The sequence below is a fragment of the Microcebus murinus genome, chromosome 1, assembly GCF_040939455.1.
Source record: "Microcebus murinus isolate Inina chromosome 1, M.murinus_Inina_mat1.0, whole genome shotgun sequence".
Taxonomy (NCBI): Eukaryota; Metazoa; Chordata; class Mammalia; order Primates; family Cheirogaleidae; genus Microcebus; species Microcebus murinus.
This window is the reverse complement of record NC_134104.1, coordinates 153,634,697-153,659,675: the sequence shown is the minus strand read 5'-3', so window position 1 is coordinate 153,659,675 and position 24,979 is coordinate 153,634,697. Positions and strand designations below refer to the sequence as shown.

The window sequence follows — 24,979 nt, the reverse complement described above, 5'->3', positions numbered from 1 at the left end:
TCTAAAATTATATGTATTTAATTCAAGCAGTTAATGTCACTAGAAAGAGATAAGCACTAATAATGACAAATATAAATCATATGAGATTTATACACAGTAAATGTTAAGTATTTATTATAGAGGTTAGATTTGAAATATTCAGGTTTTTAAATTTAATCCTGCTACTTCTGAAATGAAATATTTCAAATATTTTATAAGTATATTTGAAAAAAATCTTTACTGAGATGATGATCTCTGTTAAATATTTGCTGACCCCAGTTAAGGGTGAGAAATATTTTTTGAAAGACTATTTTCGTAAACAAATTATAGGTTTTATGTAGATTGGCGAAAATAGGCTACTTAAATGAGTCATTAAATGGTCTTTTTTTTTTTTTTTAAAGAAACAATAACAAGGAGTTTTTTGTTTGGAATTTTAGCCAACTTCATGTATTGCGGTACCCCTTCCACACAAGCCAAACAAGTTTGCAGACCCCGTGACCACAGGTCAGCTCAGCCTAAGCCTGCCAGGGTCCCTCCTGAGCTGCTGGGAGGCTCTCCTCCACAGAAGACTCTTGATCCCAGGCTGGGCTGCTGCTCTTCATCTGAGTTGGGTTGGGTCTCTGGTTCATCTTCCTGTGGTGAGCCTAGGAACCAAAGGAAAACTATTCGTGTTGACTCACTTGAACCCCAGAGGGATCTTGGCAGGGAGGCCTGGGATATACAAAGCATACCAATGATGATGAAGAAAAAGAAGAAGAAACCAAAACAAAAGAGATATTTTCAACCCCGTGCTGGGGGACCTTGGGATGATGATAATGCAGATGAGCCTAAAGTTCATCCCTTTGCAGCTGACACACAAAAGTTAGGTGTTCTCCCCAGCCAGTCTGCCACTGCAGGCACAGAATATGGACTTGTACCCAGAGAAAACTTGAAAAGGGAGCGTGTAGTTCACTCCAAAGCAGGCAAACTGGTAGATGAGAACTTTGTCTCGGAGGGTCTCAGAGTTCCTTTGTGTCCTTCAGAAGAACCTCCAAAAACTGTGATAAATTCTCAGCCCAACCTGAGAGTAGAAGAAGAGGGCAAAGGTAACAAGTCAATACCACAGAGCCAAGACAAGAAATTGCTGAAGCAAGATGAGTACAAACCACAGCCTGAACCCCTCCTAAAGGCTCCTGTGGATAAAAGCCAGCCAATAGGCTCTCTCAATCTGAAAGGATCCCTGGCAGAAATTTCTGCACACAAAGTAGAAACTCCTTTGGCTATCATACCCAAAGAGGATTGCTCTCCTGTCTTGGGACAAGAGGTTGTAGGTATAGTTTTAAAACCCACTATAGCAGAAGATCAGCTTAATTTGATACCTACTTTGACAGCCTATAATCCATTAGAAAGTAGCCTAAAAGAAGAGAATGATGAAAGTAGAACAACTAAACTGCAGAATGTCAAACAGAAAGAGTTTCATGAAGGAGCTGAAGAGGATAAAGAACTAAAAAAGGAAGCTTTTCCCAAGCAAAGTCAAGAGATTGGCATCATTGCTTCTGAGCAGCTGCAGAGCCAGGTGTTAGTGCAGGTCCCTGGGCTAGAGAATGAACCACATAAGAGAATGGCAGGTGATGGCAAAAGCAGGAAGGGAAGGGGAAGTTCTGGGAAAGTGAGAGCAAATTCTGGGAAGGCAAAAGCAAGATCTGAGCTGCCGTTCCTTCTGGATAGCCAGAAGGACGGAAGGGCCATTCTTGTACCAGGTGAGCCAATCCCTAAAACTGAAGGAACGACTAATCAGAATAAGAGTGAGGAGCTGGGGCTGGCTTCCTCAAAGCAACCAGGAACCATGGCTGATCTCCCTGTAGCGATGGGAGAGCCTAAGGAGACGACTCACACTACAGGGTCAAACACCTTCCAGCCATTAATTCCTTTGGAAAATGGTTCAGGCATGACTCAGACTTCTGATGTTAGGATAGAAAGAGAAGCTTTAGTCAAAGATATGGGTGTCAATAACCAGAACAAGGAAGAAAAATGTCCTTGGATGGATCATGAGGCAGCTCCCTGGATTTCTGAAAAGCCTAAAAAGAGAGGCAATGAAGGCAAAACCAAAAAATTTAAAAGTAATTATTTCACACAGCCTGCTAGAGTGGAGAGGAAGGAAGAAATTCTTAAACCACCTTCTGTAGGGAAGGATGGAGATGCTGGTAGTATTCCCCACAAAAACAAGGAATTAGGCCTCATTTTCCCCAAAATGCATGATCCTTTGTTCTCACATACATCAGATTCACCTGCAGTGGAAGTAGTTGACAGAAAAGGTGGAGATGTTGAGGCTAATTCTTTTGAGTTTGAAATTCTTGGGGGGAGCAAAACAAATACAGTCAAGGCTTCTGCTATTATTGAAACAGCTGCCAAGGTGACAGATGTGAGCTGCCAAGACCAAATCCAGGGGACAGGATTTGTTCCTTCAGTACTGTCTAAGGAGAATAAGACAGATGCAGCCAAGGGACATATTGCAGTGGCTGACAAACCAAATAAAAGGAGTAATGATGGAAAAAGTAAAAAGGTTAAAAATAGTTCCCCGGAGAAGCACATTCTGGAGAATAAGATAGATGCAACAAAAATACATGTTCCCATGGAAACCACAGGGGACCACAGAGTTGGAGGAATGGGCTATGTGGACGAAAATAGAAATATTACATTTACCTGTCCTAGAATACCATCAGAGCTGATAAATAAGTCAGCTCCTCTAAAGGCTCTGGAATCACCAGCCTGTGAAAAAGCACCCACTCCTGCTCCTCAAGTAGTAAAGGAAAATGATTCCTTTCTAGACACCTTGGCAAAAAGTGGGCAAGAGATAGCCCCAGACCATATTCCCAAATTATTAGGGGTAGATAACAGCAAGAAAGATGGAGGCCCAGGCCAAGAAAGACCCAAGGCTCCTTCTGCTGTTGTGCCTTCTACAAACATAGGAGGAGTTGTCCTGCCTTTTACAGCAGCCATAGAAACAGTTAACAGTCAGGGAGATCATTGTCTTAAGAATAAAGGTGAACTTGCTGATTCCCTGAAAAATGAAGCAGGGATCAATGAAGGGCATGTGGTAGGAGAATCTGAGTCAGTGCATAATGGTGCATCCAAGCATTCAATAGAGAAAGTCACAGAGCTAGCAAAAGGGCACCTTCTTCCTGGAGTGTCAGTAGAGGACCAGAGCCTACCAGGAGAGGTCAAAGTACCAGAAGCAGATAGGGGTAGTGTCCCAGCATATCCAGTGAACAAAGAGAAAGACACTGAGGAGGGTTCTGCTCCTATTCAAGTTCCTGACTTACTGACAGACAAAACACAAAAGCTCAGTTTCTGTGAAAACCAAAATGCTGAAGATAAAAATACCAAGAACCCAGATAGTTTGAATAAAGAGGTAGATATGACTCTTTTGCCTCTAAAAAATGAAAAGGATAAACTGAAAGAAATTAATCTGGCTTGTAAAATCACAGGATTGGACTGTGTTTCCTTGTCAACTTCAGAACTTCAGTCAGATTTATCAGACAGCAGAGTTGAAGCTTCTCCTTCAGGGATGGTGGATAAGTTAGTCATGACTGCTTCCAAGGGTCTTCAGCTTCCAGGACTCAAAGATAAGATTTTGGAGGCACCTCAGAAAATGACAGAAAAATCAGAATCAAAGGCACTGAGAGAAGGGAAGAAAGAAGATAAAAGTAGAATGGTAGAACCGATGAAAGGATACATGAGACCTACCAAGTCCCGAGGACTTACTCCACTTTTGCCAAAGTCTACAATCCAGGACCGAGAGAGATCTAAGCAACTGAAGTCCAGTGGTATGAACCTGCCATGGGGAAATGTGTGTGCTTTTGGGTTTTGAATCAGCATCAAAAAGGCAAAGAGCTTGTGGCTTAGTCCATCGGACTCTAATCATCCTTGTTAATCCTTGGTTTGTTGGCATGAAAATCTATAACCGCTACTTATGTGTTTTCAGCAGCCAAGGCATGCATTGTGTCTAGTTTAAGGAGGCAGGTAACTTGATTGCATGTCTTTTTACCCAGCACTGAACGTTGAGTTTTAGGGGAAGTTGAATTTAAAACAATGAATTGTTTAGCAGAAGGCTTATCACCATCCACTATTTTATTTTATTTTATATTTTATTTTATTTTTTTGAGACAGAGTCTCACTTTGTTGCCCAGGCTAGAGTGGAGTGCTGTGGCGTCAGCCTAGCTCACAGCAATTCTTGGGCTCAAGCAGTCCTACTGCCTCAGCCTCTCAATTAGCTGGGACTACAGGCATATGCCACCATACCCGGCTAATTTTTTCTACATATATTAGTTAGCCAATTAATTTCTTTCTATTTATAGTAGAGATGGGATCTCATTCTTGCTCAGGCTGGTTTCGAACTCCTGACCTCAAACAATTCGCCCACCTCCACCTCCCAGAGTGCTAGGATTACAGGCATGAGCTACCGCACCTGGCCACATCCACTATTCTTAATTTTTTAAAAATTGTGCCTCTTATGTATAAAGTTCACAGCCAAATTTTAATCATGATTTGGTATAAGGACTCACAGGAGAAAACATTTCATGTCTAGCTGTGTGCATGAGATATTTTTTGCAGTATGTATGTAGCTTATGCTGATAGGATTAAGTATCCAAATTGCGTGGTAGCTAGCACCTGTAGTCCCAGCTGCTTGGAAGGCTGAGGTGGGAGGATTGCTTGAGCCCAGGAGTTTGAGGCTGCAATGAGCTGTGGTCACACCACTTCACTCCAGCCTGGGCAACAGAGCAAGACCCTGTCTCTTAAAAATATATATGTATATCCAAATTGCTTTTAGATGAAATGAAAACAATCTGTCTCTTTATGAGGAAATGATAGCCTCTGACCATTGGTAGGTACAGACTATTTGTGTTTCTAGTAGCAGAAAATATTCTTGCAGTGATATAACTACATTCTTTGACCAATTTGTTGCCTATAGCCATTGGCCTATAGTTGCATGTGGGTTAGAGTTTTGGTCTAGTCCATAAAACTTGCCTATATTGGGTTCCTCATAATTTTACCCTTTTAGGCTCTAATTAGACAAGTAATTGGAATGAGATTGAGAAGATGATTCCTTTAAGATTTAGAAATGATAACCCTTTTTCCCCAAAAAATGTACCATTTAATCATGGCTTTCATAAAAAATATTTCCTTGCGTTTGAGGTTTTTAACAGCCTACAAATGACGCTATTTCTTAATCACCATTTCCCAGCTTGCATGATGCAGCTACTAACTGCAGAAGTGAAAGAACACCAATTGGTCTTAGTAGCGAGTAAGGCTTTTGGAGAGGCTTCATCATGAGATTGTGTTGTGCATGCTATGGACTTGTTCTTTGAGGTAAAGCTTGTACTGTGCATGAATTTGTACCCAATAAGGAATACTTTCTATGTGAGTAGAGAATGCTAAAGATGGCTATTTGCATATGATATTCTCATCTTTTCTATTTTTATCTTCCATTAGCTGCCCTATTACCAAGGCAGAAAATGAGGTAGTATATAGAGGGTTTTTAGCATTCTATCCATTCCTTTAGTTTTGGTTTGTAGACCAGTTCTTCAGTTTCAGCAGTGAACCAAAGATTAACATGTAAATTTTGTGGAATCCTAGTCATCTCTTTTTGCTCAGTATTTCCAGAGAAACGTAGAAAGAGAATTTGTTCTCCTTGGGGAAGCAAGGCAGGTGCTGCAGAGCTTTTTGGGCCTTGTCTTGGTTAGGCCAGACTCAGAGTCTGAGATGGGTCTTGCAGAGTGGCTGAATAGAGGTAATAGATTTTGAGCAGAATTTACCGTTTCTTCTCTAAATTCTATCATGCTTTTTTCTTAAGGACAATCTATACTTTTTTAATAGTTAACATTTTTTTTACTAATTTTTGAATAAGTTAACATTCATATGGTACCAAGAGGTATATAGTAAAATGTAAGTCAGCCCCCTTGCATTAACCCCGTTCCAGTTTTCCCTCTCTAGAGGCAACCAATGTTGACAGTGTCATTACATACCCATCTAGACTATTTATGTATAAAGAAGCAATGGCGGCTGGGTGCGGTGGCTCACACCTGTAATCCTAGCACTTTGGGAGGCCAAGGCGGGAGGATTGCTTGAGTTCAGGAGTTCGAGACCAGCCTGAGCAAGAGTAAGACCCCATCTCTACTATAAATAGAAAGAAATTAGCCAAGCAACTAAAAATAGAAAAAATTAACAGGGCACGGTGGCGCATGCCTGTAGTCCCACCTACCCAGGAGGCTAGGCAGGAGGATCACTTGAGCCCAGGAGTTTGAGGTTGCTGTGAGCTAGGCTGACACCACGGCACTCTAGCCCAGGCAACAGTGAGACTCTGTCTCAAAAAAAAAAAAAAGAAGCAATGGCATATATATTTCCTGATTTCATATAAATGAGAAATATACATACCTACTGATGTATACCTTGCTTGTTTTCTTTTTAAAGATGTCTTTACAAATCAATACAAAGAAAGGGACCTCATTCTTTTTTTTTTTCCATTTTTAATTAATTAATTTATTTTTTTTCTTGAGCACAGCCTTTTAACTGAACCTCATTCTTTTTTAATAGCTGTATAGTACTTCATTGTATGGGTACAATTCTATAATACAGTTCTAATGTATTATAATATTTAGATATTTTCCAGTTTTTTCCTATTAGAAACAAGATGCACAAACTATCCTTATAATTACAGAATGTCATACTCATGCAAGTACATATGTATAATAAAAAGAGGCTTCAGAGTAGAATCTCTGGTTTAAAGAATATGTATTTGTAATTTTGATAGCTGTTTCCAGATTCCTCCCTACAAAGATATACTAGAGTTATATTCCTACCCTCAGCGTGATGAGAACCTATTCCCTTGCGCTTTTTCAACTGGTGTGTTTTTTTGTTCTTGTGTGGTAAAAAGTTATTTCCCACATAGATTTATTTTGTGTTTTATTTATTTAATGACTTACTTGTGTATTATCAAGCTTATAAAAGTCATCCTCACTCTGAGTTTATAAAAGTATTTTCTTTCTTTCTTTTTTTTTTTTTCTTCGACAGGGTCTCATTCTGTTGCTCGGGCTAGAGTGCCGTGGCATCAGCCTAGCTCACAGCAACCTCAAATTCCTTGGCTCAAGCAATACTGCTGCCTCAGCCTCCTGAGTAGCTGGGACTACAGGCATGTGCTGCCATGCCTAGCTAATTTTTTCTATATATTTTTAGTTGGCCAATTAATTTCTTTGTTGTTGTTGTTGTTTATTTTGAGACAGAGTCTCACTCTGTTGTCTGTTGCCCGGGCTAGAGTGCCATGGCATCAGCCTAGCTCACAGCAACCTCAAATTCCTGGGCTCACGCGATCCTCCTGCCTCAGCCTCCTGAGTAGCTGGAAGTACAGGCATGCACTACCATGCCCTGCTAATTTTTTTATATGTATATTTAGCCAATTAATTTCTTTCTATTTATAGTAGAAACAGGGTTTCGATCTTGCTCAGGCTGGTCTTGAACTCCTGACCTTGAGCAGTCCACCTGCCTCGGCCTCCCAGAGTGCTAGGATTACAGGTGTGAGCCACCGCTCGGCCTATTTCTTTGTATTTTTAGTGGAGAACGGGTCTGGCTCTTGCTCAGGCTGGTTTTGAACTCCTGACCTTGAGCACTCCGCCCGCCTCGGCCTCCCAGAGTGCTAGGACCCAGCCTAAAAATATTTTCCTATCTATTAATTTTTAACTTTTCATATTTTGAATCTTTGGTCTACAATTTGCCTATTTGTGGGTTTTTAGTTTTGTTTTTGTATGTCGTTTATAAGGTGTGAGGTAGGATTACTTTGTTGTCCCATCATTTGTATAATCTGTCCCCACTGCATGTATTTTGCCCTGCTCTGAATTCCTGTATGTATTTGGTCTATTTCTGGACTTTCTTACCTGATCCGTTGATCTTTCCATTCAGGCTTCAGTTATACAATTTACTTAATCATATATTTTAATATCTAATTGGGCTACCCTCACCCTTGCCTTATTACTCTTTTACAGAGTTGTCCTGACTATTCTTCTTTGTCTTTTGGTTTTTTGGGTTTTTTTTAGACAGAGTCTCACTTTGTTGCCCAGGCCAGCTTCCCGAGTAGCCGGGACTACAGGCATGCGCCACCATGCCCAGCTAATTTTTTGTATATATATTAGTTGGCCAATTAGTTTCTTTCTATTTATAGTAGAGACGGGGTCTCGCTCTTGCTCAGGCTGGTTTCGAACTCCTGACCTCGAGCAATCTGCCTGCCTCGGCCTCCCAGAGAGCTAGGATTACAGGCGTGAGCCACCACGCCCGGCCTGTATATATATTTTTAGTTGGTCAATTAATTTTTTTCTATTTTTAGTAGAGACGGGGTCTCGCTCAGGCTGGTTTCGAACTCCTGACCTTGAGCAATCTGCCTGCCTTGGCCTCCCAGAGTGCTAGGATTACAGGCGTGAGCCACCACACCCGGCCTTATTCTTCTTTGTTTATGGCTCGTATAGTTTTGTAAAAAAAAAAGAAAAAAACTCCAGCCAGTATTTTTCTTGGTATCAGTTTCTAGATTATCCTAGGGAGAATTGATGTCTTTCATATTGAGTTTTGTATTCAACAACATAATATGCCTATCATGTGTTCAAGTGTTAGCCCATCACTGGTATTTATCTTTGTTCCTCACTTCAAATCATTCATGTTACTGCCCTACTCCTAGATTGCCTGTGATTCTTACATATCTTGTCCTCAGTTGTCCTGTGGTTATATGGTGTTATCCACAGTTTTCAATGTTTGGGTAGTAAAGATATTATTAGCAGTGTTAATAAAAATAATAGCACCTACCATTTGTTGAGTAAATATTAGTTGCCTCATTATCTATGGATAGGTAGATAGATAACACACACACACACACACACACACACACACACTACAATACTATTAAAGATTCTCTCCATTTTCCAGGTGAGGAAAAGGAGGCCCTCAAGGTTAAGGCCGCAAAGCTGACAAAGCAGAGCTAGAATTTGAATCTAAGTCTATGTGATTCTAAGACCCATGCCTTCCTTATTTGTGCCTCAGAAGAAACTTCCAGAAGTTTTAGATTCTTAAGAAAAAGATGAAGGTTAACAATTAGTAAATATGTATGGGTGTATGTCTGTGTATGCATATATGTAGTGTATGTGTGTATATATATATATGTGTATGTATATATATGTGTGTGTACCAACTAAGCACTTTATAGCTAGAGAAATAAAGATATATCATGAGGACATAAATTATGAATCAGAGGTTAATTCGGGATTAGAATCTAGGTCTTTTAACTCTCTCTAGCATTTTTTCCTCCAGACAGAGTCTGTGTTTGATTTATTCATGTGTTCTTCTTAACACTCAGTATAGAGCTTTACATATACATGATGCCTAATGACATTTTTTAAATTATAAATGAATGTGCTGCTCTTATCCTGTTTGGAAGTAGGGTAAGTGAATATATTAATAAAGTCTCTTCCAGCTTACTGTTTCCTCTCCTACATGTTTTCATGCCACTCGCAAGTTTAGGGAGACTTTAGTAGAGGGTTTCTTCACATATTACGCATGTTATGCTAAGCAGGGAGATTAATGAGATACTTCAGGAAGTCTGAGCTCAACTTGTCAGAAGAAGACTTCTTGGGGGACTGTGTTTTTTGTGAAGGGAAGCACAAGTTTGAAAGGACAATCCATATTGGATTCTAGTATCCACTCCGTATTAGTTGTTCCCTGGAAACCATGTAGAATCATAAGTGACAGTGCACTTGATATGTCCTTATTATAAATGGGACAGTTAGGGATCCCTATAAATGGATCCCTTCCTTTGCCACAATGAAGCTTGATCTCCTTTTTATCTGGCTTCATTTCTTTTTCTTCAGTTTGCTTGAGCCCATCAACTGTCTTCTAGCAGCTGGGAATGTCAGTTTATGGTGAGAAATTCTCTTGGTGTGAAACTTGAAGTAATTTATAAACCCAGAATTCTAACAGTTTCAGGTCCCTTATACATAAATAAAATATGCTTGGCAGATGAAAAAAAACATTTGTAATCTTAGAACTTGCTACTATTTTACAACTGGAGAAGTACCCATTTGGTAATGTCTTTTCTTAACTAGTGCCATTTGTGAAGTTCCTTTTTTATTGCTTTCCTCTCACTTGCCCTCTCATTCTCTGATTTTTTTTCTTACTAGCATGTTTAATGAAATTTGTTAGGGCTCTGTATGCCACACAGCTAAAAATGGCTACCATTTATTGACCGTTACTATATACTCAGCACTATCCTAAACTCTTTTCACTTCAAAGAATCCTGTGTGGTCAGTGCTACTATTACCTTGGTTGGGGCAGAACATCTAACTATTCTTTGAAATGAAATGAGTCAAGCAACTGTCGATTATCCTACTTTAAAAGAATGTTCTTCTTCTCACATTCCCTCATACCTCACTTTTACCCTCTGACTGACAAATAGCATTGAGGATTCTGAAAACGATAAGATAAAAACCTACCTTCTGATTTTCAGTATTGCTGATATATTTACTTTTTTAAAATATGAAGGGGACAGTAAGTAGAGTAATAAAACATACTCTCCTCAAGGATTTCAGAGTGGAGAGATAAACACAATTTTACTGTAGTAAGAGAGGTTTACTCTGGTAAGAGAGAATAGAAGTATGAGTTATATACTATGGGAATACAGGGCAGAAAAGGACCAAGTCCTCCCAGGAGAGCAAGAGAAATCTTCACACAGGAGGTTCTGGGGTATGAGTGGGTCTGGAAGTATGGCTGAGAGTTTGCTGAGCAAAATTAAGGTAGAGCATTCTAGGGGATAGCTTATGTAAAGACATAGTACCTATGCATGGAATATTGGAGGAGTGGCAAACTGTGGTGTGACTGCCATTAAGTCAAGTTGGGAAACAGAGGTCTGTGAAGCATTGTGAGATGAGATTGGGAAAACTTCCTAAAGGCTATGTCCTCCACAAGCAGAGGATCTTAGATTTATTGCTAGGAGGTAATTGAGGGAAGAGGTTTTCTTTCTACCTAGTCTGGTTGGATGGTTCTCTTTTCGTTTAGGGGGGAGGCTATAGGATGGTCAATGCTATGCTGAAAAGAATAAAGGCCTAGAATTTTCAAGTTGTACTTCTTAGAGGATTTTTCATCTACAAGCATTTTAATGTCTTGGGTTCACATATGTCAAATTACTAGCTTCAATTTTTTCATTCTATTTGCTTCCCAAATTTTAGAAGTTAATCAGGCCGGGCGCGGTGACTCACGCCTGTAATCCTAGCACTCTGGGAGGCCGAGGTGGGCGGATTGCTCAAGGTCAGGAGTTCGAAACCAGCCTGAGCAAGAGCAAGACCCCATCTCTACTATAAATGGAAAGAATTGATTGGCCAGCTAATATATATAGAAAAAATCAGCCAAGCATGGTGGTGCATGCCTGTAGTCCCAGCTACTCAGGAGGCTGAGGCAGTAGGATGGCTTGAGCCCAGGAGTTTGAGGTTGCTGTGAACTAGGCTGATGCCACGGCACTCACTCTAGCCTGGGAAACAAAGTGAGACTCTGTCTCAAAAATAATAAATAAATAAAGTTAAATAGAGGGCCAGGCGCGGTAGCTCAAGCCTGTAATCCTAGCTCTCTGGGATGCCGAGGCAGGCTGATTGCTTGAGGTCAGGAGTTTGAAACCAGCCTCAGCAAGAGTGAGACCCCATCTCTACTATAAATAGAAAGAAATTAATTGGTCAATTAATATATATAGAAAAAATTAGCCGGGCATGGTGGCGCGTGCCTGTAGTCCCAGCCACTCAGGAGGCTGAGGCAGAAGGATTGCTTGAGCCCAGGAGTTTGAGGTTGCTGTGAGCTAGGCTGACACCACGGCACTCACTCTAGCCTGGGCAACAAAGCGAGACTCAGTCTCAAAAAAAAAAAAAAGAAAGAAAAAGAAAGAAAGAAAGAAATGTTTTTAAAATTTAGTAGAATAGGCTGGACACAGTGGCTCATGCCTCTAATCCTAGCACTCTGAGAGGCTGAGAAGGGTGGATCACTTACGATCAGGTCAGCCTGAGCAAGAGCAAGAGACCCTGTCTCTAATAAAAATAGAAAGAAATTAACTGGACAACTAGCCAGGCATGGTGGCACATGCCTGTAGTCCCACCTACCCGGGAGGCTGAGGCAGGAGGATCACTTGAGCCCAGAAGTTTGAGGTTCCTGTGAGCTAGGCTGACGCCATGGCACTCTAGACCTGTCAACAGTGAGAGTCTGTCTCAAAAAAAAAAAAAAATTTAGTAGAATATGGTTTTGAAATGGTTTTGCATATATGTTTGTATGTATAAACACATGTGTCATTCACTTCAGATAAGCAACCGGATTGTAACTTCACAACCATCACCTTTTATTTATAAGAATGTCATCAGTCATTGTAATCAGTAGAATTATTGACTTTTATTGTAATGATAATTTATTAGAATTATTTCTTGAAGGCAATAACCAGAAACAGTTGGTCAATCTGGAAAGTAGTGTTGCCTTGGTAACTGATGAGAATGAATGCAGAGAAACCAGTTGTCAAGTACAAAAACTAAAGCCCTGAACAGGTTAAATACTAGCTTTAAGCACAAGGCAAAAACAGAAACATCTGCCAGTACATCTGCTGGGATCAGAGACCTGCAGGCTCTGCCAAAGCCCTTGGAGGCTTGACATGTCGTTACAAGTCTGCTAAGAGTCTTAAAAACTATTTTCTGACCAGACACACAGGAATTCATGTACTTTCTTCAGACTCAGAATGGAATAGAACCTCAAAATCATCAGCCCAAAGGATATTCCAAATTGCCTCCTCTTGGGATGAGTTGAAAACAGCTTTAATGATGGGAAAGATCAGGTCAGATGATATAGATGCAGTGTAAAAGGAATCTATCCATCCTTTCACTGAGCAGATCTTTTCTGAGAGCTTACTTACTGTGTGTCAAGCACTGTGCTGGGCACCCACACAGCAAAAATAGGTCACATTCCTTTCTTCTAGAAGCTCCCAGGAAAGGAATATAAATAAAAAGATTACAGTGTAGTTTCTAAATCCTAAAAAGGGGTAGAGTATTGTAATAACATGAAGGACTCTCAATTGGGGGAAGGTTGTCAAAGAGACTCCACAGAGGTGACATTTAAGTGAGTTATGAATGAGTAGGAATAGAACCTAAAGACAAGGAATACCAACAGCAGCTGAAGCTAGCATTTAAGTCTTCTGCTTCTTAAGTACTTTTTTTTTTTTTTAACTTGGGCAGGCTCACTCTTTTAAGACTTCACACACCTTCCCTCATCCACTAATTTTATACCATATCACTGTGGCTTGGGAGGTTTGGGTTCCTTGCTGTAGCTGTTCCTGTGGGTGAATATACATTCCTGAGTGAGATTATGTGTATAATTCTGATTTGGACTAGAGCACCGACCTGGCTATCCTCAGGTTTTACTAATTATTCTGTGCTAGGTTTTCCCCATCATTTACAGAGTAGCAATCACCTCATTTGGAGAGGAACAACGCCATTAATTATTGTTCCATATGATCTCTTTTTTATTTTTCGACAAGAGTCTCATTCTGTTGCCCGGGCTAGAGTGCCGTGGCATCAGCCTAGCTCACAGCAACCTCAAACTCCTGGGCTCAAGCAATACTTCTGTCTCAGCCTTCCGAGTAGCTGGGACTACAGGCATGCGTCACAATGCCCAGCTAATTTTTTCTATATATTTTTAGTTGGCCAATTAATTTTTTTCTATTTTTAGTAGAGACGGGGTCTCACTCTTGCTCAGACTGGTTTCCAGCTCCTGACCTTGAATGATCCATTTGCCTGGACCTCCTCGAGTGTTAAGATTACAGGCGTGAGCCACTGCCTGGCCCATATCTCTTGTTAAGCATTGCAAAAGCAGTAGTATAATCAAACTATAAGCCACTCTGTCCCTTTCCCTCTGTAAAAGCATTTGGATCTCTGCTTTTTCTTAGTGAGGCAGGACCTGCCTGCCTACTTGAAAGCAGCATGAAGGGAAACCCAAAATGCTAAGGCAGTATACAAAGACATTAACACAAATCCAAGTTCCTGGAGTCTGGAAAATAGTAACAAAGGACTGCTAAGGAATAAGTCACTCACACCTTACTCATTCTTTGCATAATTAAAAGAAAACAAGACCATGCTTAAGGTACAAGGTAAACACTGAAACTAAATGCATTGCTTCTTTTTCTCCTTTATTTTAAACTTGCTTTTGCACCCCTCATACACACACGTACACACATGTGTGTATACTGTGTATTAATTTGGGAGTTTTGAATTAATCACAAAAAATAAATTACATTTGCAGATTAAAGCTTAAAGTACTTTTCTTCATTGATTAAAAAAAAACATTAAAAAGGAGAGTCTTCCAGCGACGAAGATTAATCTTTTGCTTAGTGGCGCGGGAAACCCAGTATCTTCTATGTGGCTTTTCCATTAAGTTTTCACCATTTGATCTTGGGCAAACTACTTTACCTTTTTCCCTCTGGCCCCTGTTTTCCTTGTAAAAAGAGAGGCTTATTAGAGGAGTTCCAGCATTCTGATTCAGTGCTATAATGCATACTTCAGTGTCCTTGCAGTACAGTTTTAACAGAATGACTCTTGTCCTGAAAGAGATTTGAGGAATGGAATATTATTTTCTTTAGGTAATGCCTCAGATTTTGAGATTTAGCTTTTCTTTTCTCTTATTTGTTAACTAGTGATTGAAATTAGGGTTTCTATGGTATTTCTTATATGTGGTGGTAGATTTTGTTTTGTTTTTTGTTTCAGACAGGGTCTCTATCACCCAGGCTAAAGTGCAGTGGCACAATCATAGCTCACTGTAGCCTCCAACTCCTGGGCTCAAGCAATACTGCCACCTCACTCTCTTAAGTAGCTGGAACTATAGGCACATGCCACCACACCTAGCTAATTTTTTTGTTTGTTTTTGTAGAGATGGGGGTCTCACGATATTGCTCAGGGTGGTCTTGAACTCCTGGCGTCAAGTGATCCTCCTACCTCAGCCTCCCAAAGTACTGAGATTACAGGCATGAGCCAACCATGCTCAGCTTTATAGTTTTTTCTTTTTTTTTTTAAGCTAGCATTAATAGATACATTCTGTATTTCTGTTTTAGCTACCTTATTAAATGCCTTTAATATATATTATCTCAATCCTTAAACCTATATTAGGGACACATTCTGAAGTCATCCCCATAATTCCTTAAGTTCTGTTGTACTCAGACCCCTGAGTTACCACCAAGCTTATCTGTATGCCTGAGCCTCTGGCTGACATGGTGTCTGGGTACTTGCCATTTGTCTGGGCTTAAACTTCTTGGCCCCAAAACCCCAGATTACTTCTTCTAACTCTCCGTCTCTTTGACCTTGTAACTTTGAGGCCTCTGCTTGGTCCAGTAGCTACATGTTGACCTCATCATTATCTTCCTTGAAGTTGACCATTTTTGATCTATATAGTATGTACTATAATCTGGACTCTGTGCTCATTTGTGACTGGCCAACTTCATTCTCCTGGTTCCTGCTTCTGATCTTTTGGCTGGTTCACATTTTACAATCTGCTATTTATGGATGGAATTATTGAGGCAGGATATGTGGGATTTAAAGGTAGCAGGGACTTGCAATTCAAATTACTGGCTTAGCTTTTTGGGAGGAAGGCAACTAGTGGAGCTGGGTAGGCTGGTTAGAACTAAAAATACTTGGCTCTAAGGAACAAGTTTCCATGCTTTTTCTTTGCCTAGGTATTTTCTGCCCCTTTAGAATATGAGAGCCAACTCAGACTGCCCCTTTCTTCAGACGTGGTGCTGTATATCACCACTCCTACTCCCCATTCATGCCTCTGCCAACAGACTACACCCTCACATAAGGCAGGAGGATTACTAAACATACTAGCTACCGGAGCCGCAAGTTTAAAATCACCTGGTGAGTTGGACATAGCAGCAGACCATGATTCCTTGAATAGTTGTTTCAACCATTTTACTGAGATGTGAGAGTGTTAAAAACTGTCAAACTGGAAGGTACCTAAGAGTCCCATCATTTAATAAATGAAGAAACCAAAGCTAGGAGCAATTAAATGAATTTCTCAGAATTTTTTTTTTATTCCATGGGTTTTATCACTTAGCAGAATCTTAACTATTGACTCTGTACAGATAGATTTTAAAATCTGGTCTTCTAACTCTAAGCCAAATTAATTTTTCCCTGTAACACAAAAATAAAAGATGTCAGTAAATTGAAGGAGTATGTGTTGGTGGAGGTGACTAATTTTTAAGTGAGTAGTGTTATGTTGAGGCTTATCTGATCTCTAAGGTATTTTCCAAACTTTTGCTTCTGGTGTATTTGGCCTGCATTGCAACACCACCTTCCCCACCCCCAGATTTTAATAATTTTCATCACACATTACACATACTTTATTATTCAGTTATATGTATAAAAACAGTAAGAAAGCCAGAATTCTACTGTGTTTCATCACCAAGACTCCCAAGACTCTCCTCATATTTTTTTCCTGTTATTAATTAGAATCGTGACCTTCCTGGCACCCCCTTCATTTTGTGATACGTCACTTCCTTTTCCTTAGCGAGAGCTTTGCTGTAGAGGATAGAAACCTGGTTCCTTGCCAGTTAACCTTTAGTATGCTTTGTCATGTATTGCTACTAAAATACTTAAGACCAAAAGGAAGAAGTGTGTATGAGGCTCAGTTCATGTTCAGGACAAAGGTTAAATGGAAATTCACATTTTATTCAGCAGTGCAACACTGCCACTCCTGACCATGACCACAGCCCTGTGTCAGGTACTAAAGTTAATGCAAAAGACATATAAGGTTGATTCCTGCACTCTAGTTTGGGGACTTAAATAAATAATATGAGTGATATGAGGAATACAGAAAGCAAGTTCTTGGGGACAGAAACTCTAGTTTAGCAAGCTTTCCTGGGCAGGACCTTGGTAATCTTTTCACATTTTCTAGACCTGAGATGGAACAATCCTAACTTTCCCTTTTTTTTCTAAACACATTATTAAAAACTATAACCAAATCATTGCAGGTGATGGCAAATGGCTTAAAAAAAAATCCACCTTCATCTTGAAAAAAGACTTCTTTTGAATTCCTAATAGACTATTTCACAATGTCCTATGTTAGTTTAAGATAGTAATTTACAGGCTAGATAACAAAAATCAGTTTTGTTCAAAGTAGAATATGGCCTATCCTTACAGTGTGACTTTTTTTTTTTTTGAGGAATGTTGTTTTATGGATCCCTCAGTCCCAAATGTACAATTTGTAAGCTCAGAGCCCAGGGTAGCAAAAGACCATGCTGAATTAAACAGGGGCAGTAGTCTCTGAAAGGCAGGAAAAACTCCAAGCCATAGATTGTTAGAGTCCCTAAGTCTAAAGGTCAGAAGAAGATGAACTGCCCCTTGTATGTTCACATGGCACCTACGAGATTGGTAGGTCACACAGAGTAGGGTTGGTGCAGGAGGGAGCAACCCAGCTCATCCAAGGAACCAAGGTGGAGCAGAGACGAGAATAAAAGCATAAGGGGTATTGTCACACAAATGTCTTACAATTGGAATATATGTCCCCAAAGCCCCGATCATCGAAGTCTTTATATGAACGTTTTATTAAACTCTTCCATAATGTAGAGCTATAGACAGAATTCTCACTGGGTTTGGGGTACCCCATTCAAGTCAGTTTTCAAGTGAATTTGATAAATTGCCATGACAGCAAACTCACTCTTCCTCTGAGAATTGAATGCTTGCGATTTTGATACTACATTAAGGTGTATTTTTAAGTGAAAATTTGAGCAATTTCCTGGATTCATTGTTCTTCTGTAGTTATAGCTGGGGATTGGCAAATGAGTCTTGCTTATTTTTAGAACAGTTTTTCGAGTGGGTGAATGTGAAAGGGTGGGCATAGTATCAGGTAATTGAATGTGTGGGTATATATGTTTCTATATCGGTGAAAGCCAGATTAATTACTATCCTCAGTGCCCAGATTGGCACCACACTATATTTTAAATTGCAGATCTAAACGAGTGCTAGTTTACAGGAAATTACATTTTCAGATTAATGGTAGCATTTGGTTGTGCAGAAAGCAGCAGTTTCCTTCCTTTCTTTCTCTTTCATTCATTTTTTTCTTCCTTCCTTTTTTTCTTTCACATTGGTAAATACATTTAGCACCCAACTGCTTGAGGAGAGAGGAGGATTGGGGGAAAGATGGGTTTTGTCATGAATACTGGAGACTTGGTGTGATGTCACTGCCAGCTCTGTGTGATCGTAGGTGGTATTAGAGCTCCAGGGAGCGAGAGGGGGGAGAACAGTGGAAGAGACGATGTCGCTCTCAGACAAGCAGCCAGCCTCTCTCACTGCCGCGTACAGCCAGCTTGGTAACGACAAGCCTGCAGAGTGCCGAATGGACTCCCCAAAAGAAATCAGTCAAGCTGGATTTGAGTGGCAGAGGACAGAGGGCAAACTGAATGAAATTGGGCTGAATGTCAGCATGGACGGGAAGCTGAAAGACGGGCTTGTGAAGAATGCCAGCTTCCTGGAGCAGAGTAAGCTCTGCTTTTTTGAGGGGAAGCTAGACAAAGAGCACAGCATTGAAGTGCAGGACAAGGAGTATCAAGCAACCTCGGGTCACCTTCAGAGCAGGTATGTGATTTCAGAAACCTGCCACCCTTCGGAGGGGAACTCAGTTCACCAGAAGACAGGCGAGTTCCATCTGGGACTCATAGAGGGGGCAGATAAAAACAAAACCACTACCGTTCAAGGGAAGGTGGCAGGGAAGAATGGACTAGAGACCAAGAGCCAGCCTGATCTGGATTTCCCTGGGGCTGCTGACACCCCCACCCAATACGTTAAGGAGCAGGAAACCAGTGTTTGGAACCCCAACTTTCATCCTGTGGCTCAAGGCCCTCAGAGATCAAGAGAAGCAACTCCAGGAGAGAAGAATGGCATCACCCCTGGCTGCCCGGTGATTGGAGTGATGAAGGATAACTCTGGGCAGTTTAAATGTGAGTCCCCACTGCTGGCAACTATAGCCCACCCGGCCCCCATTATTGAGCATTCACCCCCTGGCATTCCACCAATCACTATGGTGGAGTTCACCCAGGAATATTTGAATGCAAGCTCTCACATCAGAGGCAATGATAAAGAGTTGGAGAAATTGGGTTCTACCGATGAGGGGGGCGTACTCGATCAACCCCCCCAGCAGAAAAAGGCCATGCGTCGAGCCCTGTCTGAATGTTCTCACCTCTCAGTTCCCCCAGCTGTCAACCTTGCAGATAAGTACCCTGAACTTCCTGCCCGAGAAGAGCTTTCTTCTGGCCTGCTGTCTCCCACCACTGGCCCAGTGCCTAGTCCCACACCCAGAAACCTGGGTGCTCCTGCCATCAGGCGCTCCATGACAGTGGCTGAAGAACAGACAGCTAGCTACAAATTGAGCCCTGGGGAACTGCCCATCGTGTCTACTAATGAGATACCTCCTTTCATCTGTGAGGAACCAGTGGCTGAGAAGAGAGAAGAATTGACCCATTTCAGCAACAGCAGCAGCAGCTCTGGTAAGAAGGAACTCGGCACTGGTGGGTTATATCTCCATAGTAAGCTGGAGCAAATTCCTGAAGGAAGCAGCAAGGAAAAAGGACAGGAAGATATTAGTGAAGCAAGAATTGATTCATGCTCCCAAGTCTGCCAGAGAGGAGAGAAACAGCCAGGGCAGGCAGCTCTGGCAGGGAAGAAAGAAATTGAGGTCACCACAACCCAGAGCACTCTGTCGTTCCTGTGTGAAGAGACCCCACGTGATGGTATGTTTCTAAATTTTGCCTCCATTGGGAACAAGCAGACAGCAAGGAAGGAACCAAAGTGACAGATTACCGGCAGGAGCATTAGGCAGCTTTTTACTGCTGGAGTCTGTGACTGCCTGGGGAAAGCTTAATTCCCTTGTGTTGGGAGCTTGCTGGGAGTGAGGCGAGAAAGAGAACAAAGTGAATCTGGCTGGGTCAAGCTGAATATCTGCTGGCATGACAAATAGTGTAGATTGAGGATGTGGGCTGAATGGGTTGGGGGTCGAATGGGGTCAGAGGATGGTGGGCATAAAAATTGAAGTCCCTTTTTTGACCTCAATCATCCCGCCCACCCCATCCCCCATCCTCCCATCCCTCAGCTCTCCATTGGTTTGAACCAAATGACTCCTGAGCTCTAAATCAACCGATTGCAACTGATTGATTTCCTTGCCTGAAAAATCTGTCACTTTGTGTAGATTCACAATGAGTTTATCAGCACTAGCCTCCTCTCATTAAGTTGCACAGTCCAGTGGAAGCTCTGTTTTCCGTTTTGCTTTTGAGAACGTTTTACTTTTGTTCAAGCTGAAAAGGAGCCTTTTAAAGCTGGCTATTTAATATTCTTTTCCTGTTCTTCATGTTTGACCCAATCTAGCTTCTAGTTTTCTCTTTCTCTATGTGTTTTGGGAGGATTTGTGGGGAGAAGGAGAAGAAAGAGAAAGTGGAGAGAGAAAGAGAGACTTGCAACTTAATAAACAGCTAAGTGTTATGGTCTTTGTGACTGCCTTCTCTGTCTTTCTTCCTGGCCCTTTCTTTTCTTCCCCATTTCCCATCCCCCATGGCTCTTATTGTTGGGGTGTAAAAAAGCTTGTTTTTCTCTGAGTCTAGTTAGAGTTAAAGGCCATGATTCACAAGCTTGTTTAAGAGGATTTAAAACATGTGTTTTGTTTGTAAAAAATATTCTCTTTTATAGGACCTGAAAAAGAGTACATTTTAATGAAAATTTTTTACCATCCTGAGCAAGAGTAAGACCCCATCTCTACTAAAAAAATAAAAAGAAATTAGCCAGACAACTAAAAATATATATATAAAATTAGCCAGGCATGGTGGCACATGCATGCCTGTAGTCCCAGCTCCTCGGGAGGCTGAGGCAGTAGGATTGCTTGAGGAGTTTGAGGTTGCTGTGAGCTACACTGACGCCATGGCACTCTAGCCCAGGCAACAGAGTGAGACTCTGTCTCAAAAAAAAAAACAAAAGGAAAAAGAAATTTTTTACTCAATTTCTCTAAAAATAAGTGGTATTTTCTAGAGGAGTGGTAAGTAGAATAGGACTCCTGAAGACTGACAGGTTTTTGTGGGGTTTTTTAAATGCAAATGGGCAGAAAGTCTTCATATTTCCTCTATGGTTTCTTACAACTCCGGGATCACAAACATTCAGGAATGCCATGCTGATGTTTGTTTCTAGCTGTGGCAGAGAACTGTCAACTACTCCTGGACAGGACTTTTTCTTTCTTTTATTGATTCTCCAGGTGCCTAGTTCAGCACCATATACCTTCCAGGTAATAATGAATGAAGACCTTTGTTTGTTTTAGAACAAGTTCATTCTAGTTCAAACTAACAGAAGTTCATGCTAATAGGAAAAAAACATGTATCCATTCACCTGATAAATGCTTGAATGCAAGCTTTGCTAACCACTGTGTAGATAAAACTATATAAAGATAGGTTCATTCAACATGCCTACCATTTGCTGGTCACCATCCGGGCACTGGAAACGGTACTTGTTCTCAAGCAACTTATGATCTAGTAGGAGACAGTGAGAGGGTTGTGAATCATGGAAACATTTTGGAGGAGGTCATATTTGAGCTGGGCCTTGAAAACCTAGGATTGCTAACAATGCAGAGGGAAAGACTTCCAGGCAAAGGAACTCACATAAGCAAAAGTATGAAGCCTAGACAGCTCATGTTAGTGTCTTTATGGGACATTCCCTTGAGGATTATGTGATTGCAAAGAACAGAAACACACTCAGAGAAATTAAAATTTATTTAAGAAGTATTTATTGACAGGATATAGAAGAATCTTGGGGAATCCAACTGCAGGAAGTATTGCCAGGCTATAGCTATTTTGTATGTCTCTCTTGGGGCCTCTGCTTCTCCCTGCACATGTGTTCCATTCTTCTCTTCTAGAAACAGTATTTCCTCTGTCATCTCTTTTGGCTTCCTTTGTGACTCTGTTCTGCTCAGGACAGAATAGCGTTGGGTTGCCATGGTTTGGGCGCTGTGGCCAGCTTTGTTTAATGTATGTCTCGGGGACTCAAGGTTGTTTGACTGCCATTTCCATGTCTTAGTCCTACTAGAAAGTGACCAAGTCAATATGTCTTATTAGCTCAGCTTGGTCCAGTCAACTGTGTACCAGGTCCCATGGCCTTCTTAAGCTATCTTAGCCATTTAAACCCACCCACTTCACTCACCTGGAGGCTTCTCTAGAGGAGAGAGTATGGGTTAAGGAAACAGTCCAAAGCTGTCTTTACATATGTGGCAAGAAATAATGGAAGAAAATTCTAGAAATTAGACCCAATCTTGCTAAGCTTCAAATGCCCCACCTTCCTTCCATGTTCAAAAACCTGTGGTGACTGCCTATCATGGCAAATAAAGTAGGTCAAGATCAACTTTGGGAAGACTTGCCTGTTCTCAGTAGGTGAGATGAACTGGAGAAAAGAGAATTGAAGACAAAAATCCTATTAGGACAGTTCAATTCAGGTAGTGGCAGGTAAAACATTAAGGACATGATAGAGGAAATATAACAGGTTAAAATAACTGGAATTGAAAATTGGATGTGGAAGGTGTGAAAGAAAAGAGTCAAAGCTTATGGTATGATTTTGAGCCTGGTTTTCTCAGCAGGTAGTGGTACAAATAATGGAAAGATCCAACAGAAGACAGGAGTTTTGTGAAAGAGTTAATGAGTTCCCTTTCAGACATTCTTTTGTGAAACTCTGGGGACATTTGGGTGGTGGTCTCTAGCAATTGCCTGGTGTATACCTGGGAAAAAGGAGAAGGGTCTAGGTAGGCAGTACCATCTGGGAGAGAAATAGCAGTTTGTGCTTATGCACAGGTACATTTATTTGTACAGGTTGAGATACTACATGTCTATGTCATAGGCAGTAAGACTTCATGAAGCGTTCATATTGTTTACCGAAAAATCCTATGTCTGTTGAAAAAATTCATAGTGGTCTGGGACCAGTGGCAACAAGTCACACATTTGGTAAGATCTTCTTTCAACTTGCTATAGAAAAAAGGCATTGCCAGACTTACATAGTTGTTGGATTTGTTTTTTTCCCTTCACATTTTTAAAACTAGAAAAAAATCAGTTTTTGACTAAAAACACACGTGATTCAAACATCAAAAAGTACAAAAAGCTCTACATTAGAAAACCTCCTATCAAGACAAGATGGTATCAACTCACTTTCCTGCTCCTCCCCTGTGAATATAACTAAATATCCTAGAAGTAATTTAATAGAATTCCATAAAGGAGTCTGACAGGTAGAAAGAAGGCAGACTGGATAGGGATCTCAGGACCCTACCCATACTCAGCAGTGGGCTCATTCTGCCTACAAGGTACAGGGTCAGTAGAGCCCACGAGTGCCTACCCATTGTACATTCCACACCACCCTGCCAGCAACTACAGGGAGGCCCATGCCCTGTTTCCTACCAGCTGAAAGCACCAGCGGCACTATAGGCCTGGTGTCTTACAGCCCTCTACTCAGTGGCAGAAGGAGACTTTGGTAAGTTTCCTTCACCTCCTTTCCCCTAGCAGCAGAAAGCAGCCCAGGTAGGTACTTCCTGCTCCCAGCAGCTCCTGCAGAGATCAAACAGGAAGTCTCCCTGCTCTAGGCAGCCAAAGAACAGGCCAGGAGAAGCTCTCTTCATTCAATAGGTCCAGCATCACTCAGCTTCCACCTAGTTGCATGGGTTAAGTGCCTTCAGCCCTTTTAGGCAATATCAGCAGGGATTAAATGAGAGCCTCCGCAGAGCCAGAACACAGCAGGCCACAATTGCATTGCAAGGGCTCTGAAAACTAAAGAATCAGTAGAACTACAGCCAGAACCTACATACTAAATAGAAGCATGGTGATTGCCTGCAAAAATACAAAATTAGAATTTTAAAGCAACCATCACAAAACTGCTTTAACAAGCAATTATGAATTCTCTTGAAACAAATAAGAAACTAGAAAATCTCAGGAAAGAAACAAGTTATAAAAAGAACCAAATTTTTTCATTCAGCATTTTTTCATGGAAAAAAAAATTTTTTTTAAGCCAGGTGCGGTGGCTCATGCCTGTAATCCTAATATTCTGGCAGGCCGAAGCAGGAAGATTGCTTCAAGTCAGGAGTTTGAGACCAGCCTGAACTAGAGTGAGATCCCATCGCTACTAAAAATAGAAAAAATTAGGCCAGGTGCGGTGGCTCACACCTGTAATCCTAACACTCTGGGAGGCTGAGGTGGGTGGATCATTTGAGCTCAGGAGTTTAGAGACCAGCCTGAGCAAGAGCAATACCCCGTCTCTACTAAAAAATAAAAAAATATATAGAAAAGAAATTACTTGAACACCTAAAAATATATAGAAAAATTAGCTGGGGGTGGTGGCGCATGCCTATAGTCCCAGCTACATGGAAGGCTGAGGGAGAAAGATTGCTTGAGCCCAGGAGTTTGAGGTTGCTGTGAGCTAGGCTGACGCCACGGCACTCTAGCCTGGACAACAAAGTGAGACTCTGTCTCAAACAAAAAAGAGAAAAAAGAAAAAATTAGCTGGGCGTGGTGGCACATGCCTGTAGCCCCAGCTCCTCGGGAGGCTGAGGCAGGGGATGGCTGTCAGCTAGTATGACGCCACGGCACTCTAGCCCTGGCAACAGAGCAAGACTCTGTCTCAAAAAAAAAAAAAAAATTATTATAGATATGGAAAATGTAATAATTAAAATTTAAAACTTGTTAGATGGGCTCAATAGCAAACTGGAGATGACAGAAGATAATCAGTGACCTTGAAGAAAGATCAATAGGATTTATTCTGTCTGAACAACAGAGAAAATAGACTGGGGGGTAAAAGATCTTCAGAGACCTGTGGGACAATAACAAAAGATCTAACATTTATTTGTATCATCAGAATCCCAGAGAGGAGAAACAATGCAAGGGTGAACAACTGTTAAAAAAAATATCAAGCAACGAGATTGGGGTTGA

At 41.1% G+C, this 24,979-nt stretch overlaps 1 protein-coding gene across 32 annotated transcripts in view; it reads left to right on the top strand.

Moving 5' to 3' along the window:
- The window catches only part of MAP4 (microtubule associated protein 4), a 194,608-nt gene that overhangs the window by 138,273 nt on the left and 31,356 nt on the right, over nt 1-24,979 (top strand). For 16 of the 32 annotated variants that reach the window (XM_076007209.1, XM_076007201.1, XM_076007186.1 and 13 more), the window contains one exon: nt 417-3,785. The exons of the other annotated variants lie outside the window; for them this stretch is intronic. In XM_076007209.1, the coding sequence (XP_075863324.1) occupies nt 417-3,785 (3,369 nt within the window). The remainder of the gene's footprint in view (nt 1-416; nt 3,786-24,979) is intronic. 32 annotated transcript variants of the gene reach the window in all.